At 45.1% G+C, this 14,124-nt stretch overlaps 1 protein-coding gene across 1 annotated transcript; it reads left to right on the top strand.

Moving 5' to 3' along the window:
- Nucleotides 1–3,341: 3,341 nt before the first annotated feature.
- gpa33a (glycoprotein A33 (transmembrane), paralog a) lies at nt 3,342–13,405 on the top strand. Its single transcript, XM_079736548.1, has 7 exons — nt 3,342–3,519; nt 4,265–4,428; nt 4,876–5,089; nt 7,420–7,584; nt 9,578–9,694; nt 10,547–10,682; nt 10,979–13,405. The coding sequence occupies exons 1-7, from the start codon at nt 3,483–3,485 to the stop codon at nt 11,415–11,417; spliced, it is 1,272 nt and encodes a 423-aa protein (XP_079592674.1). The 5' UTR covers nt 3,342–3,482; the 3' UTR covers nt 11,418–13,405.
- Nucleotides 13,406–14,124: the final 719 nt, after the last annotated feature.

Below are 14,124 nucleotides of genomic sequence, written 5' to 3'. Positions count from 1 at the left end.
TAGCCTCACACAGGGGACTAAGGAGTGTTATTAGACAAAATACACACACACACACACACACACACACATATATACACACACACACACACAGGAATGCATGCACGCAGGCACGCACACACACACATACACGCATGCAGTCAGGCATGCACACACACACGCACGCACGCAGGCAGTCAGGCATGCACACACACACACATACACACGCATGCAGGCAGGCATGCATGCACACACAAACACACACATAGACACGCACAAACACAAAAGTAACACATGCACAATGCACATACACACGGACACACACACACCAAATGAATATAAACAGTGGCGGTTCTACATTGAATTACGTCCCGGAAAGACGCAGAGGTGAACTGTCCCCCGCGCCCACCTCCCCTTTCCCCTTCTCACACAGCTTTTGTGCACGGCACCTTCTCAGTAAGCAGGGGGCGCCTGCAGCCGGAGGGAGAAGGGTCCAGCTGCAGGCATGGGCGTTTCCGTCATGACACAAGAACGCCCACTAGGCCTTCCTGGTAGCGTTCCATCGACCATTCACGAAGTGTTTCGAAAGGCATACTGGGAAGCATAGTCGCAAGGCACACTATGCTCTAATAGGTCCATGGTTGGAGACCCTCTCCGTAGCTTACCTGCGTGTCCAATATTCTTTAACCTTCCGTCGATGCAACGGAGATTGCAAGCGCTGTGATTGGTCCTCTAACAAAATCATTTCCGGAAATCACTTCTCCGGTTTGACTTTGCACCTAATTTACTTTGTACATTGTTTACTTCGCACATTAAAAACCAATAAAACCCAAATACGATTTGAAGAGCTTTGGAAGTTTAATTACAACACTATTTGCATGTTTTGTGGTCAACATATAAGATCGATTGGTCGGCGAATTGCATTGCGTATCCGACATCCCGACGGAGAACTTTGAATGCTCGAGGGGTCTCCGTAGTTACCGAGTCGGATTACGGATTAAGGAGTCGGAGTAGTATACTTTGACATTTGAATACAGTTCAGCAAGAAAGGCCACGAAGAAGAAGAAGTAAACGAGAACGCCCATTTGTGTCTGCAGTGGGATGATATTGTCCAGAAGGGCGCCAATATGCCAATATCTCTGGCCTGGCTATTACCAGGCTTCCCCCTGGAGAAGCTTCCGTCATTTTATTCAGCCCAAGAGGCGTGATCAACGGGCCTAGCTCAACTGACTGTACGTGATTGGCTGCTTGCCGTCGCTTCCCTGTCGTCATTGTGTTAAACCAGCCAATAGCGCGCCAAGGGGAAAAGCCAGCTTGTTGATTAGCTCCCGCAAAAACGTATCGGAGGCAGAAAGAAATGTATTGCTCTTCTCCAGACCCTTGTGCAGGGCGAACTCAATTCGCCAGAAGGATGGGCGGGGCTACCCAGGCTACCAATTCCCAACACAGTGATATGATATATCAAAGAAAAGCGCTTTGCGGTGCAGATATATCTATTTTTTGGAGTGCTCGTGCCACCCCCCATGCGTCATGAAATAATGACGCCTCGGGCAGCTGCCAACATCGCCTGTGACTGAAACCACGGGCGAAGAGGAAGAAGAAATACATTTGCACCACATCTACATTTCCTCATCTAGACATTTTTATCTAAAGTCACAATGGCTTGGTGAGTTAAAAAAATATCCAAAGCAGATTTAAGAGGGCAACTATAAAAAAAAAAGTAAATTAGCCTCTCAAGAGTTTTTCCATGTATATTTTTCCATACATTTTTGGAAGTGGAAACGTCCAGGATTTAAGTGTTTGGTTTCAGAGAGGCTTAGACGCTTGTGTGTGTGTGTGTGTGTGTGTGTGTGTGTGTGTGTGTGTGTGTGTGTGTGTGTGTGTGTGTGTGTGTGTGTGTGCGTGTGAGTGTCTGTGGTATGACTCTGATTGCCCTATAAATAATAACAATTTAAACTGCAGAACATTGGGTTCCACTTCAGGTCAGGCTCAACAGGTCACATGTGTATGATTATGAATAACATCCTCCTGCCTGTTGTCTTTCATTGAATATTAAAGCGACTGAATTGTAATGCAATCATCCACATTAACATGTAGGGCATTCAGTAGAGGCTTCTATCCAAAGTGACTTACAATAAATACATTTGTAAGTACAGAAATCCTTCTACCGAGCACACAGCCGTTACAGGAAACCTCTCAGCCTTCCCATCACAGTTCAAAATCACCTGCTCACGCCCACTCAGCGAACCCCCGTAGGGCTTTCACAGGTTGTGAGTGTTTGTTGTAAGTCGTATTTGTGGTTAGTAGTGTTGGTCAGTACAAGTGTTTGACTGAGAGACTTTCAATCAGAACCGAGTGCAATACTCCACCCAACGCTACGCTGGTAAACAGCCAACACTTAATGAAGAAGAGCAGTGGTGGTTATAGGCACGGTGCCATATTTGTGGGGGGCGCAAAATCACATGGGGGGGGGCGCCACGAGCAGTAAAAAATGAAAACGCGCCGCGAAGTGGTTTTCAATGAAGTACATAACACTGGGGAATTGGTATATTGGCGCCGCCTCTGGCTGCAGGCGCACACCTGCTCGTCGAGAAGGTGCCGTGCACAGACGGAATGAAACACCCACTGAAGTCCGTAGGGTCATGCTACAAACCCTCCCCCCCCCCGCGCTTGGAGGAAGTCTTGCCCGGGGCGCAACTGGACGTAGAACCGCCACTGAAGAAGAGGCCCATTACTGAAAGAAGTATAATGCTCAATGTGTGGCCCGTCTACAAGATTGACCCGACACTGTCAAATACGAAAAGCGCGTAGCCTACCATGGCTTCTCTCGCCCTCTCCCTCCCTTTGAATCATGGGAGTGTCCCACACTCCCATACACAAATACAAAACCCACGCACACACACACACACACACACACACACACACACACACACACACACACACACACACACGCACACACACACCAACACTAAAGGGCTGTTTGAGTGTATGAGAGCTGTGGATCTTTGGTTTCCAGTCAAACCAGTTTAACTGGAACAAACGTCTCTCCCGTTTGTTACTTCAAAAGGTCTGCTCTCGGAGTAGACCAAAACCAATACCATAAGGCCTAATGCATCGGGATCTCTAGCCTTGAGTGTCTGCGTCCTGTAGCGTTTGACAATAAAAACAAAAAAAAACACATTTGTTTGGCATCAAAGTCGTTGTGATGGTTGAATGGTAGATTTGTGTTTATGGGAACAAATCACCTCCCTCCCCATACATAAAATATGTTACAAGCTGCAACATGACCAGGAGGTAGGCCCTTTAAAGAATGCTCGACTGGTGAAAACACGCTCTGTGATTGGCTGAGGGTGGCGATGACGTTACGTTGACAGCAGAAGACAGAGACTGCTACAGGCTCTCTATTCTCAATGCAAGGACCATTTGGTTTGACAGAGGGTCAAATAGGCAGATATCGATATTTCTTTGATTCAAGGTCAGGTTGGATAAAGTGAACCACGGTCGAGATGGCGGTGGTTGTGGCGGTGTCTCTGTGTTTCATGGGTAAGTATATCTCCTACAGTCCAATTTCAATTCCTTTTTTTCTTTCTTTTTTTTTAAGGTGCCACACCTGTTTTCCGCAATGTTCGCAGGTAGCCTACTTTGTAGCTTCAGCTTGGAGTTGTTGTTGGAAATGCTTCGCCCTATTTTATCATTGCTTTATTTGTTTTTACACTATGGAGCATTTTTTATGGAAAATGATTTGATGTTTTGTCGAAGTTGTGATATTAGTAACTGCTTGCAGAGATAAATGCAACTTGGGCCTTACGGGGAATCTTCAAAACGATAAATCAAATGGGCAACTTTTTATCTGAGAGCAAGTCGAGAAGATGAATACATTTGAGAACAGATGAACATTAAGTTATGAGTCACTTCAATTGATGAAATGCATTTAGCTGTGAAAAAGTGAAAAGCATGAGTGAAAAGGATTTCACTGTTTGCTTTCAAGGATGCCTAGGTGTGTGTGTGTGTGTGTGTGTGTGTGTGTGTGTGTGTGTGTGTTTGTTTGTTTGTTTGTTTGGAGGGGAGGATGCATTTTATTCATCACGGGGGGCTCCTGTGATAAATAAAATGCATCTTTTATCTGTCCACATCAAGAACAGATTAATTATTTTTTGTGTGTGTGTATATATATAAACAAAATATATACATATATTGCCTTCATTTGTAGTCCAGGGGGTTTAGTCCTTTGTCTCACATGTACGTCCATATATAAGTATCCCTCTGACTCGGTGGTCTGGCTGTGCAGTGTTCTCCCTAGCCGGGGCCCTGAAGGTGACCATCCCCAAGCCGCTGTATGAGTACGCCAGAGGGGACAACATCACGCTGCCCTGTAACTTCTTGCCCAAGACAAAACCCTCCTTGGTCATCATCACCTGGACCGTGGACCTAGGAGGCCCGACCGACCCAGCGGTAACCACAAGGGAGCTAAAGACGTCATGGGTTTATTATCCGCCCAAAAATATGTCTTCAGGACTTGAGGAAGATGTATACTCAGGGAGGCGTGTACTCATTCATCTAGCGATCCTCTACTAAGCTGAGGACTGCCTCCTGAAACAGATCTTCTTTTATTTTAGTTTTCTTCTCATGAAGTAGTATCTTTTTTATTTATTTTCATCTTAGCTCTCAAGTGTATCACTGTGATGGTTCTTTGATCTGATTTGTTATTTAAACACAAGAACTGTGGTTGTTATTGTCATGTGTTTTACTGTGTTTGTTTTGTTTTTAACTTGGCGGACGATTTAGGGTTTTAAATTCGCCCAGTGTATTTTGTGTATACAAATAATGGCCGGACAAATGAAACGTGTTTTTATCTTCTTCATCATCTGCCAATGCTTCCCTACTGCTGTCACTGGTCAGAAAATGATCCTGACCCACTATTCCACGGGCCAAACGGACGTCCCGGAGCTGTACGAGGGCCGGGCGTCTCTGGCCCCCGACATCGCCAAAGGGAAGGCGGACCTGAAGCTAAGCAGCATCACCCTGAAGGACAACAAGGTGTTCTCCTGCCGCGTCCAGATCCCCGGGGATGACGAGGGCACGCTCGCCGCCAGCGTCCGCCTGGTGGTTCTGGGTAACTTTCTTTGTTGAGAATTTCCGCCTGAATGACTAATGGCAGTTACAGTCGAGGTCATGCGCGGAGCTTGGGGTGGCTTTCGGGACTGAAGCCCCGAATCTCACGTCAAAAGCCCCGGATCTTTTTTAAGCTTTTGAAGTTATGACAACCCTGATATGTTCCCTCATGTTTCGACTGGTATTAATTTTCACCTCTTGAAATTGATTTATTTTCATTTTGAAAGAAACAACAGATGGAAGCAATGGAAAATGCCATCTCTCGTTCGGTTGTTTAGAACGGTTGCCAGGACAAGGTGACGTTTTCTAAACTTTCACGTCTCTCAGCAGTCTTGTTAAAGTAGCCTCAGGGTGTTTAACAAACATTACCATGGACATTAGAAATTATTTTTCTAAACCAACATCCAGTGATACCGTAGCAGCAGCAGCCCCTGCCAATGACCTGTCAAATGTTTCAGGTCAGTGAGATTACCTTGATGTGCGCTGGCCGGGAGAAGTAGTGCTGGTGCTAGTGCTAAATAGCCTGCATCGGCTAGCTAGGCTGCTATGATAATCACTCCTTTCACACAAAATAGATTACCAGCGTTGTTTAAAATGTCAGAAATCCGTTTTTCTGATTGCGATTTGGTCTCAGCCAATATTGTACAGTGTTGTGTGTTACCAAATGTTACCTTAAATTAAATGTTGAGGTCCACTGAATATCATGAAGAGGTAAAAAATATCCATGTCTGACCTATCGGTTATTTTAAACTCAAACTTTATCAACGATTTAGATAAGAAATGTACAGATATCGCGTTGCCGCATTCCCTGTTTGACCAGCAGCCAACATGTTAACGATGTTACCGATGTGCGTTGTGGCTGGTGCTAGACTGTCCTGTTTACTTTCAGCTTGCGTCCATATCCACGTTCATTGAACTTTGACCCCCTTTTTAAATGAGTTCTACCAGAGTGATAGATGCGGACAAACCTCTAAAACAATGTAGTACTTATTTGTGTGCATATGTATAACACTTCAGTGCATTATCATTTATTTTAAATTAAAATAAAATTGATAATGATAATGCACTGATATTTCAGAGATTTAGGATTTGTCAATGTCCAGCAGGTCACCCTAAAATGGACTAGAATGCAGGAAATCGCATTTTAGAAATTCAATTTTTTTTGGGGGAGGACCCCCTGACCCCCCTCTGGGCTAAGACCCGGATGTACACAAAGTCTGGATCCGCCTCTGGTCGAGATACAGTTCGACTAATGTCTTAACTGTATCAGCATCTTACTGACATCACCTGATGACAGTGCAACCATTGGGAATGTTGACTCCTTGTTGTTTATGTGGGTGTTTAAATCCACGTGCTTCCAACTTCATTATAAATGTAAACACTAACGAAATGCAAGATAAGAGGGAGTGGAGTTTAAGAGGTAAAAACCTCTGAATTAGTAGAAGAGGACCCCACTTTTATACATGGTGTTAACATTAGTATTCTCACTCAGCATTTAGAGTCAACAACCTTCATCTGCTCATACATACAACAGAGTGGTGGGCTTTAGACCGGCATTGGTCAGGTAGAGTATGTGAGCCTGGAGTTCTCCATCTATGACACTCTAACACCCAGAGGTAGAGCAGAGGGTTACGGTCGGATAGTCAAAAACGTTACGCTCTCTCCTAACCTCTGTTCCTTGATCTCGATGGAAAACCCCATCAGGTTGAGTAAAGATGTGAAGGATTCCTGGGAACGACTTAGGAAAAAGACTTACACTACGCTCGTGATTGTGCGACGGCGGATGTTATGGACTGAGGTCTGCCGAAGATGGATGACTAAAAGCAGATCTTAGATGCCTTGCCCTCCGCGTTCTAACCTTGCTGTTTGACGCAGGTTACATAAAGTGGACAACATGGTGGAGAGTTATACTTTTTCACCACGGTTAGAATGATGATACAAAAAGGAATACAGGCACAAAGGGGAAAAAAAAATAGTTCTCATATTTATAATTGTTGTCCACACTCACGCTTCTTTCCACCCTTATTTAGGGTCAGCTTGTTTGGTTGTTTGGTTTATCGAACAGCTCTGATCATGGCTGCCACTCAGATACTTCAGGGTAATTTCAGTCAGTTGGGAACCTTCCTAAGCAAACCAAGACTATCCGACCGAAGCCTGGGGGGGGTGAAGAATTTATGTGTGGTCGTTGATGTGTGTGCGTGGTCGTTGATTCAGGACAAGTGTAGAGGAAAATAAACAGGAACCATATATATTGCCTGGTGTTAACTTCCTGGTTTGTGGGCGTGCGTGCGTGCGTGTGTGCGTGTGTATGTGTGTGTGTGTCCCCACCAGTGGCTCCTTCCAAGCCCGTGTGTGCGCTGCAGGGCAAGGCGGAGTACGGTCAGAACGTCAACCTGACCTGTCTGTCTGCGGAGGGCTCCCCGCCCCCTGTCTACTCCTGGGAGCAGAGGGACGTACGCAACTCCCCCGGCCTGCGGGACCCCCGCACCACCGAGCGTCAGTAACCTCTGTGTCTCTGTGGACTATAGCAAGTTGAAGTCTGTGTGTGTGTCTGTCCACTATAGTGTGTGTGTGTGTGTGTGTGTGTGTGTGTGTGTGTGTGTGCGGGTGATTGTCTATATTGATTGTCTATATATTGTCTTAAGTGTGTTTCAATGTACTTGGGAGTGTGTGTGTTAGTTCGAATGAACAAATCTTTAGGACGAACGAACCGAACTGGTTCCTCTTTCTCGTTCGTCTCGTTTGTTCTCAGACTCGACTCCTCCCAGACCCACTAGTCGCTGACTCGCTGACAGTTCGTTCACTCACTGTGTGAGTGGTGAGGAGGGACCGACTGAGAGACGTCACGGCTCACGAGAGCCAGCCAATCGTATGCTGTTCTAGGACTGAGTCTAGGACGCTCTCGTTGAATTTTAGTCAATGAGAGACAGAAATCAACCGGTTTCTTGGGGAAAAAACAAATGGGCTTAGTGAGCGACCTATCTATTATTGATATTGTTCATCTGTTGCATAGGCGTATTTAAAGGATACATTGTACATATTTATAATTCGAAATTCGTCCCAGCCTTTATACCACATTTTTCACAACCTACCAGCTCTCGTTGTGAAGACTAGTCACCGCGCCATTCGTTTCAATGGGAATCGCGACAGTATACTTTCAACATAAAGTGTACATATTTATCATTTGAAATTCGTCCCAGCCTTTATACCAGATACTCAAGGGTCTTTAGTATAGCGACCCTGGGACATTTATAGAGTTTGTGTGTTATGTGTTGCATTGTATTTCGTTGTCCGTTATGCCAGTTGTTCTATGGGCACGCATTGGAATGTTCTTCTTGTCAATCAGTGTGGGGGGCGAATCATCAGGTCAGCTGGGGGAGGGCCTTGGGAGAACAGGAGGGTGGGGGCTTGCACGTTGAAGGGACCGGGTTGGGGGGTTGCCCGGGTAACCGGTTGTTGTTAGTGTGGATTTTTGCCGTTGTTTACGGGTTTCAGTGACCTGGTTTGTTACATTAAAGTTCCTTCAAGTACTCATGACTGGACGTCGTTATGTCACCGGCGAGGTCATTACCATAGCATATAACCGCGTTGTCTGATTACAGTTTAATTCATTTTTTACAACCTACCAGCTCTCGTTGTGAAGACAAGTGACCGCGCCATTCGTTTCAATGGGAATCGCGACAGTATACTTTCAACATTAAGTGTACATATTTATCATTTGAAATTCGTCCCAGCCTTTATACCACATATACTCTGGGTTCTGTCTATGAGAGCCTAAAACACCCGGGACCCCCACCATCAGTGCTAAATCAAGTCTATTATCTTGCTGATATGTTATACATCCAATAATCACCTACACCCCCATCCCGCTGCTTTTGGTTAAAGTTGTAATGTTGACGTTTGAGAATGAGAACGAGGGAGGCGCTGAGTAGAGAACCGTGCATTCCATGATTCGATTCACCGCTACCGGAAACTCGACTGAACGAACGATTCGCGAACGACTCCTCTTGGCGAACTGAATCACGGAAACGAATCACTAAATCCAACCCTAGTGTGTGTGTGTGAGTGGGTGATTGTCTATATTGATTGTCTATTGTCTATATATTGTCTTAAGTGTGTTTCAATGTGCTTGGGAGTGTGTGAGTGTGTGTACTATAGTGTTTCAGTGTTCTTGTGTATGTTTGGGCGATTGTCTATACTATAGTGTGATTCAGTGTAAATGTGTGTGTGAGTGGGTGATGTCTATACTATAGTGTGTTTCAGTGTAACTGTGTGTGAGTGGGTGTGATGGTCTATACTAGTGTGTTTCAGTATGTGTGTGAGTATGTTTTATAGACATGTGGGTTTGCATATGTGAACATGCTTTTGCATGTGTGCGTTTGTGTGTGTGTGTGTGTGTGGGGGGGGGGGGGCAGCCCCTCCCCTCCCCTCCCCTCCCCTCCCCTGCTGTTGGACCCTGTGGTCACCACGCTGTTGTCTCCTTCTCCAGGGGGGGGGATCCTGTCTCTGTACAACATCTCCATGGACACCTCCGGTTACTTCACCTGCACCTCCAAGAACAAGATCCGCTCAGCGTCGTGCAACATCACCCTCAAAGTGCTGCCTCGTAAGAACCAGTGCTCCCAGACCCTGGCCTAGGGTCTTAAACCTGGGCTCTGGATACCAGATAGATGGACTGGTTCCACGGTCTTAACCCTCGCCTCTGGATACCAGATAGATGGACTGGTTCTACGGTCTTAAACCTGGGCTCTGGATACCAGATAGATGGAATGGTTCTACGGTCTTAAACCTGGGCTCTGGATACCAGATAGATGGACTGGTTCCACGGTCTTAAACCTGGGCTCTGGATACCAGATAGATGGACTGGTTCCACGGTCTTAACCCTGGGCTCTGGATACCAGATAGATGGACTGGTTCCACGGTCTTAAACCTGGGCTCTGGATACCAGATAGATGGAATGGTTCTTCTGTCTAAACCCTCGGCTCTAGACACCATATAGATGGACTGGTTAGAATCTCTTCAGATGGAACCTGTTCTAAAGTGACTGAATGTAAGGGAAATGTAACATTTTTATGTTATCTGTTCTCTCCTGCTGCTGCCTTGAAGTCAAAGTAATTTCATCTTCCTGTCTCTCCTCTCATCTTCTTGTTTCTCCTCTCATCTTACTGTGTCTCCTTATCTTTGTATCTTGTTTCTCATCTTCCTGTATCTCTCATCTTGTCTCTCCTCATCTTCCTGCATCTCTCATCTTCCTGTCGCTCCCCTCATCTTGTCTATCCTCTCACCATCTTGTCTCTCATTTCATCTTCTGGTCTTCGCTCTCTTGGATCTCTGCACTGTCTCTTCTTCTCTCCCCTTTCTACTCTCTACTCTCTACTGTCTCCTTCCTCTCCTTCTCTCCCCTCCCCTCCCCTATGTAACTCTCCTCTCCCCTCCTCTCCTCTCTCCGTCTCTCTAGCCTCCTTGAGCCTGGGTAATTCGGCGGGCTTCATCGGAGGGGGTATCGCCCTCCTGCTGGTCCTGGCCCTCATCATCCTCATCTGCTGCTGCTGCAAGAAGAAGAAGCAGAGGGAGGCGGAGAAATATGCCATGGGGTAAAGAACGCTGCTCCCGCTCTGTCCTCCAAAATCTCTCTCTTCTCTTCGCTCTTATTCCTTATCCCTCCTTATCTCTCGCTCTGGTTCGAATTCTCTCTCTCTCTCTTAGCTTTCTTCACGTCTCTCTCTCTCTCTCCCTCTTGAAACACTAACACACCTGTCTGTTGACTTTGACACACATACACACACAAACACACACAAACACCAACCAACACACAAAAACACACACACACAGGCATGTGAACCCAGATGCGTACAGAGCTTTACACCTCGTGTGTGTCCCCCCAACGCAGGACCCCAGAGGAGGGCACCTTCGCCGACAAGGAGCCTATCGGGAACGGCAAGCGTCGTGACCCCCGTGACGAGGAGGAGGAGCGGAGCGAGTACGAAAACCGCCGCGTCGTCAACGACGACCGCCGCGTCGTCAACGACGACCGCCGCTTCGACAACGATGACAGGCGCAGCGACTACACCGCTCGCCGCAGCGACTACGACGACAGACGCAGCGACTACGACGACGGACGCAGCGACTTCGACGACAGACGCAGTGACTTTGACGACCGCCGGCGCGACCGCTACGATGACCGGGACGACCGTCGCCGTGACGACCGCCGCCGCGACGACTACCGCAACGAGGGCGACCGCTACGACGAGCCGTACGACGACGCTGAGCCCGCGCGCCCCAAACCGCCGAGCGTGCCCAACAACAAGCCGCCCAGAGATACGTACTAACAGGGCGGTTTGATCCGGTTCTGGAGATGGCCAATAGGCAGAGCCAGGGGGCGTGGCCATGAGTCGATCGATTTCCCAGTTAAAGGTACAGGCACACGCTAATAACCAGTGGTTTTTGGAGTGGAAGGCAATGGCCCTTCTAGTTTTTATTTCCCCACAGAAACATTTGACCCCACAGTTAGTTCAGTCGTAACAAAATGAATCTCCTTTTTGGCTGTTTTGTTATTGTCTGGCTGACATTTAGGGAGGATATTTTTGGTGGGAAATGAATGGTAAGAAATGGTAGGAATAGACAAAAAACCACAAGCAATGCACGATTGGTTCCACAATAATGTTGGACCCTGATCTGGTTCCGGTCCGGCTCTGGGCTCACAAGTTTAGTAAAAGAAAACTAATCAAGAAAATAATTTTGAAAAAGAATAAGAGCAAAACAATTCAGGTTGTTTTTTTAAATAAAGAATAGGCTAACTTGGTTTACAATGAAATGGCCAGTCTATTCTAGACAAGACATGAATAGTGTGGAACACAGTTTAGCCAAAAGCATCAGTAAATATCTATTTTTCTAGTCATTTTCGAACACCTGTTTATTTTGGCCTGACAGGATAGTGGTTTAATGTCAGTTGGTTAAACTGTCATTTAGTCCAGTTGAGAGTGATGAATTAAAAAGGACCGACCCTCAACGTCTGGTCAGTCCTCAATGCTCATAGATTCAGCGCATGCAACCCATTTAAAATGGCTTTTGTTAATATTCGTATTGTAAGTAGGCCTTATGTCATCTGTATAGCTCTCAGGTGTGTGCTTTCTTTTCACTGTCAGGGTGTGACCTTGTTAGTGGTGGTTGTAGTACCTATGCTAAGATCTTACAATATATTTAATTGTTCTTTCTATTGTGTGTGTAGAGGAAGGAAAAATTTATTCCATCTTTTCTAAACATTATCAAAATGGTTTCGCATTTCCTATTCACTTGAGTCATTGTCACAAGTGCACCAGCAAAACACAGAAAAAGGCAAAGTAATATCAATATATCAAGTACAACGGTAATATCAATAGTGCTGGTTGGGAGAAGAATGAAAGATGGGTGCTTTTGTTTATGTTGGGCAGAAAGCTTAAAGGGTAATTCCGGCGTAAAATGGATTTGGGATATGTTTTGTATGATAACGAGTTGAAACGTTCGTTTTGGAGCACAAAAACCGTCTATAGACGCTTTCTTCAGTTGGCTGTTTTTAGCCGATTCTATCAAAACGCTATAAACTTGGAACGATAGGGGCATGTGTTATGGTAAAAACTAAATCGATTTTAAACCACTTAAAAGGCTAAAAGTAGCCCGTCGACGCCATTTTGTTTTTAAGACTGGATAGGTAGATTGACGAACACAGAAATTGTGACATCCGTCAGCAACACGCAAGCTCTGTGTTCGCCAATCTACTTATCGAGCCTTAAAAACAAAATGGCGTCGACGGGTGATCTACTGATGGTATTGTGTGTATAAAATGTTATTTTTAATAAACAATCTGTACACTTACAAAGTTCTCAATGCCTTGTTTTATATGTTAAGACCCTTATTATACTATCAAAGAAGTGTCAAGCTACTTTTAGCCTTTTAAGTGGTTTAAAATAGTGATTTAGTTTTTACAATAACCAGTGCCCCCATCGTTCCAAGTTTATAGCGTTTTGACAGAATCGGCTAAAAACAGTCAACTGAAGAAAGCGTCTATATGCATTTTTTGTGCTCCAAAACAAACGTTTTAACTCGTTATCATACAAAACATATCCCAAATCCATTTTACACCGGAATTACCCTTTAAACGTAATGAGCTGTTTTTATACGTTTTTGTTTTGTTATTTTTTTATTTTACGTAATTGATCAATGTCCTACATGTTTTAATCTACTGTTGAGTTAAATTAGATAACATGAAGTGAATGTATGTTATTATTATTGTTATTTTCATTTTATTCTGGGAAAAGCATTAAATAAATTGGATTGGAATACCAAACGTTTTAAATGTCGTGTCCTTTGCGCCGGGGAAAAAAGGGGTATTAATTAAATAAACTCTAGATGGCAATGTTAGGCCTTAATCTCGCAACCAGTGAACAGACACGCTAATAGAAAAAATAAAAAAGTGACTCCTGTCTTTTCCATGTTGTATCAATCTACCTAGTATCAAGACAAAAACAACTTCAGGCCTACTCGTGTTCATCACCAGCAACTATTAGTCGACTCTTGTATGTTCTTCATAGCAGGTGCAACGCACCAGTTTTAGCTGTTTCTACCTTTTTTCTATCTTCTTTTTAAAGGATGGCTTATTAATCTAATAAGTAAAAATGTAATGTTCAATCTCACAACAGTCAAATCGGTTGTGACCTACTACTTGTTCAAACCGTAAGAACGGATGCAGACGGTACCTCCCGGTTCCTCCCCCATGCTCTCCCCCATCCCCTCCCTCCGACCATTGTTTAGGCTCATTCCCAGACGTCCTCCCCTCAGGACGCAACGGCCCGAGTGCGATGGTTCAGATGCACGTTATTGGCTTGAGGGAGGGCCGGACTTTCAGTGACACTGAGAGGCGAGAAGGGCGGGACTTCTGATAAAAGGATATCCACTTCTGCGTTGCATGTTTTTTCGGATATTGACTTTCAAAAAATTTAAATGTTACATGTTTAAACTCCTTGTGCTTGTTATTGTTTTCATGTTGTTCTTGTTTATTTT

The sequence above is a fragment of the Pollachius pollachius genome (assembly GCF_949987615.1).
Source record: "Pollachius pollachius genome assembly, chromosome: 5".
Taxonomy (NCBI): Eukaryota; Metazoa; Chordata; class Actinopteri; order Gadiformes; family Gadidae; genus Pollachius; species Pollachius pollachius.
The sequence above is the reverse complement of the archived record's forward strand: the minus strand, read 5'-3'. Positions and strand labels throughout refer to the sequence as shown.

What these genes read in the sequence shown, in the direction of transcription:
- gpa33a (XM_079736548.1), top strand. Translation starts at nt 3,483, where the DNA reads ATGGCGGTGGTTGTGGCGGTGTCTCTGTGTTTCATGG. An exon ending in GGTGTCTCTGTGTTTCATGG is followed by an intron (nt 3,520 to 4,264) that starts GTAAGTATATCT and finishes CTGGCTGTGCAG; the next exon opens with TGTTCTCCCTAGCCGGGGCC. An exon ending in GGACCCCCGCACCACCGAGC is followed by an intron (nt 7,585 to 9,577) that starts GTCAGTAACCTC and finishes CTCCTTCTCCAG; the next exon opens with GGGGGGGGATCCTGTCTCTG.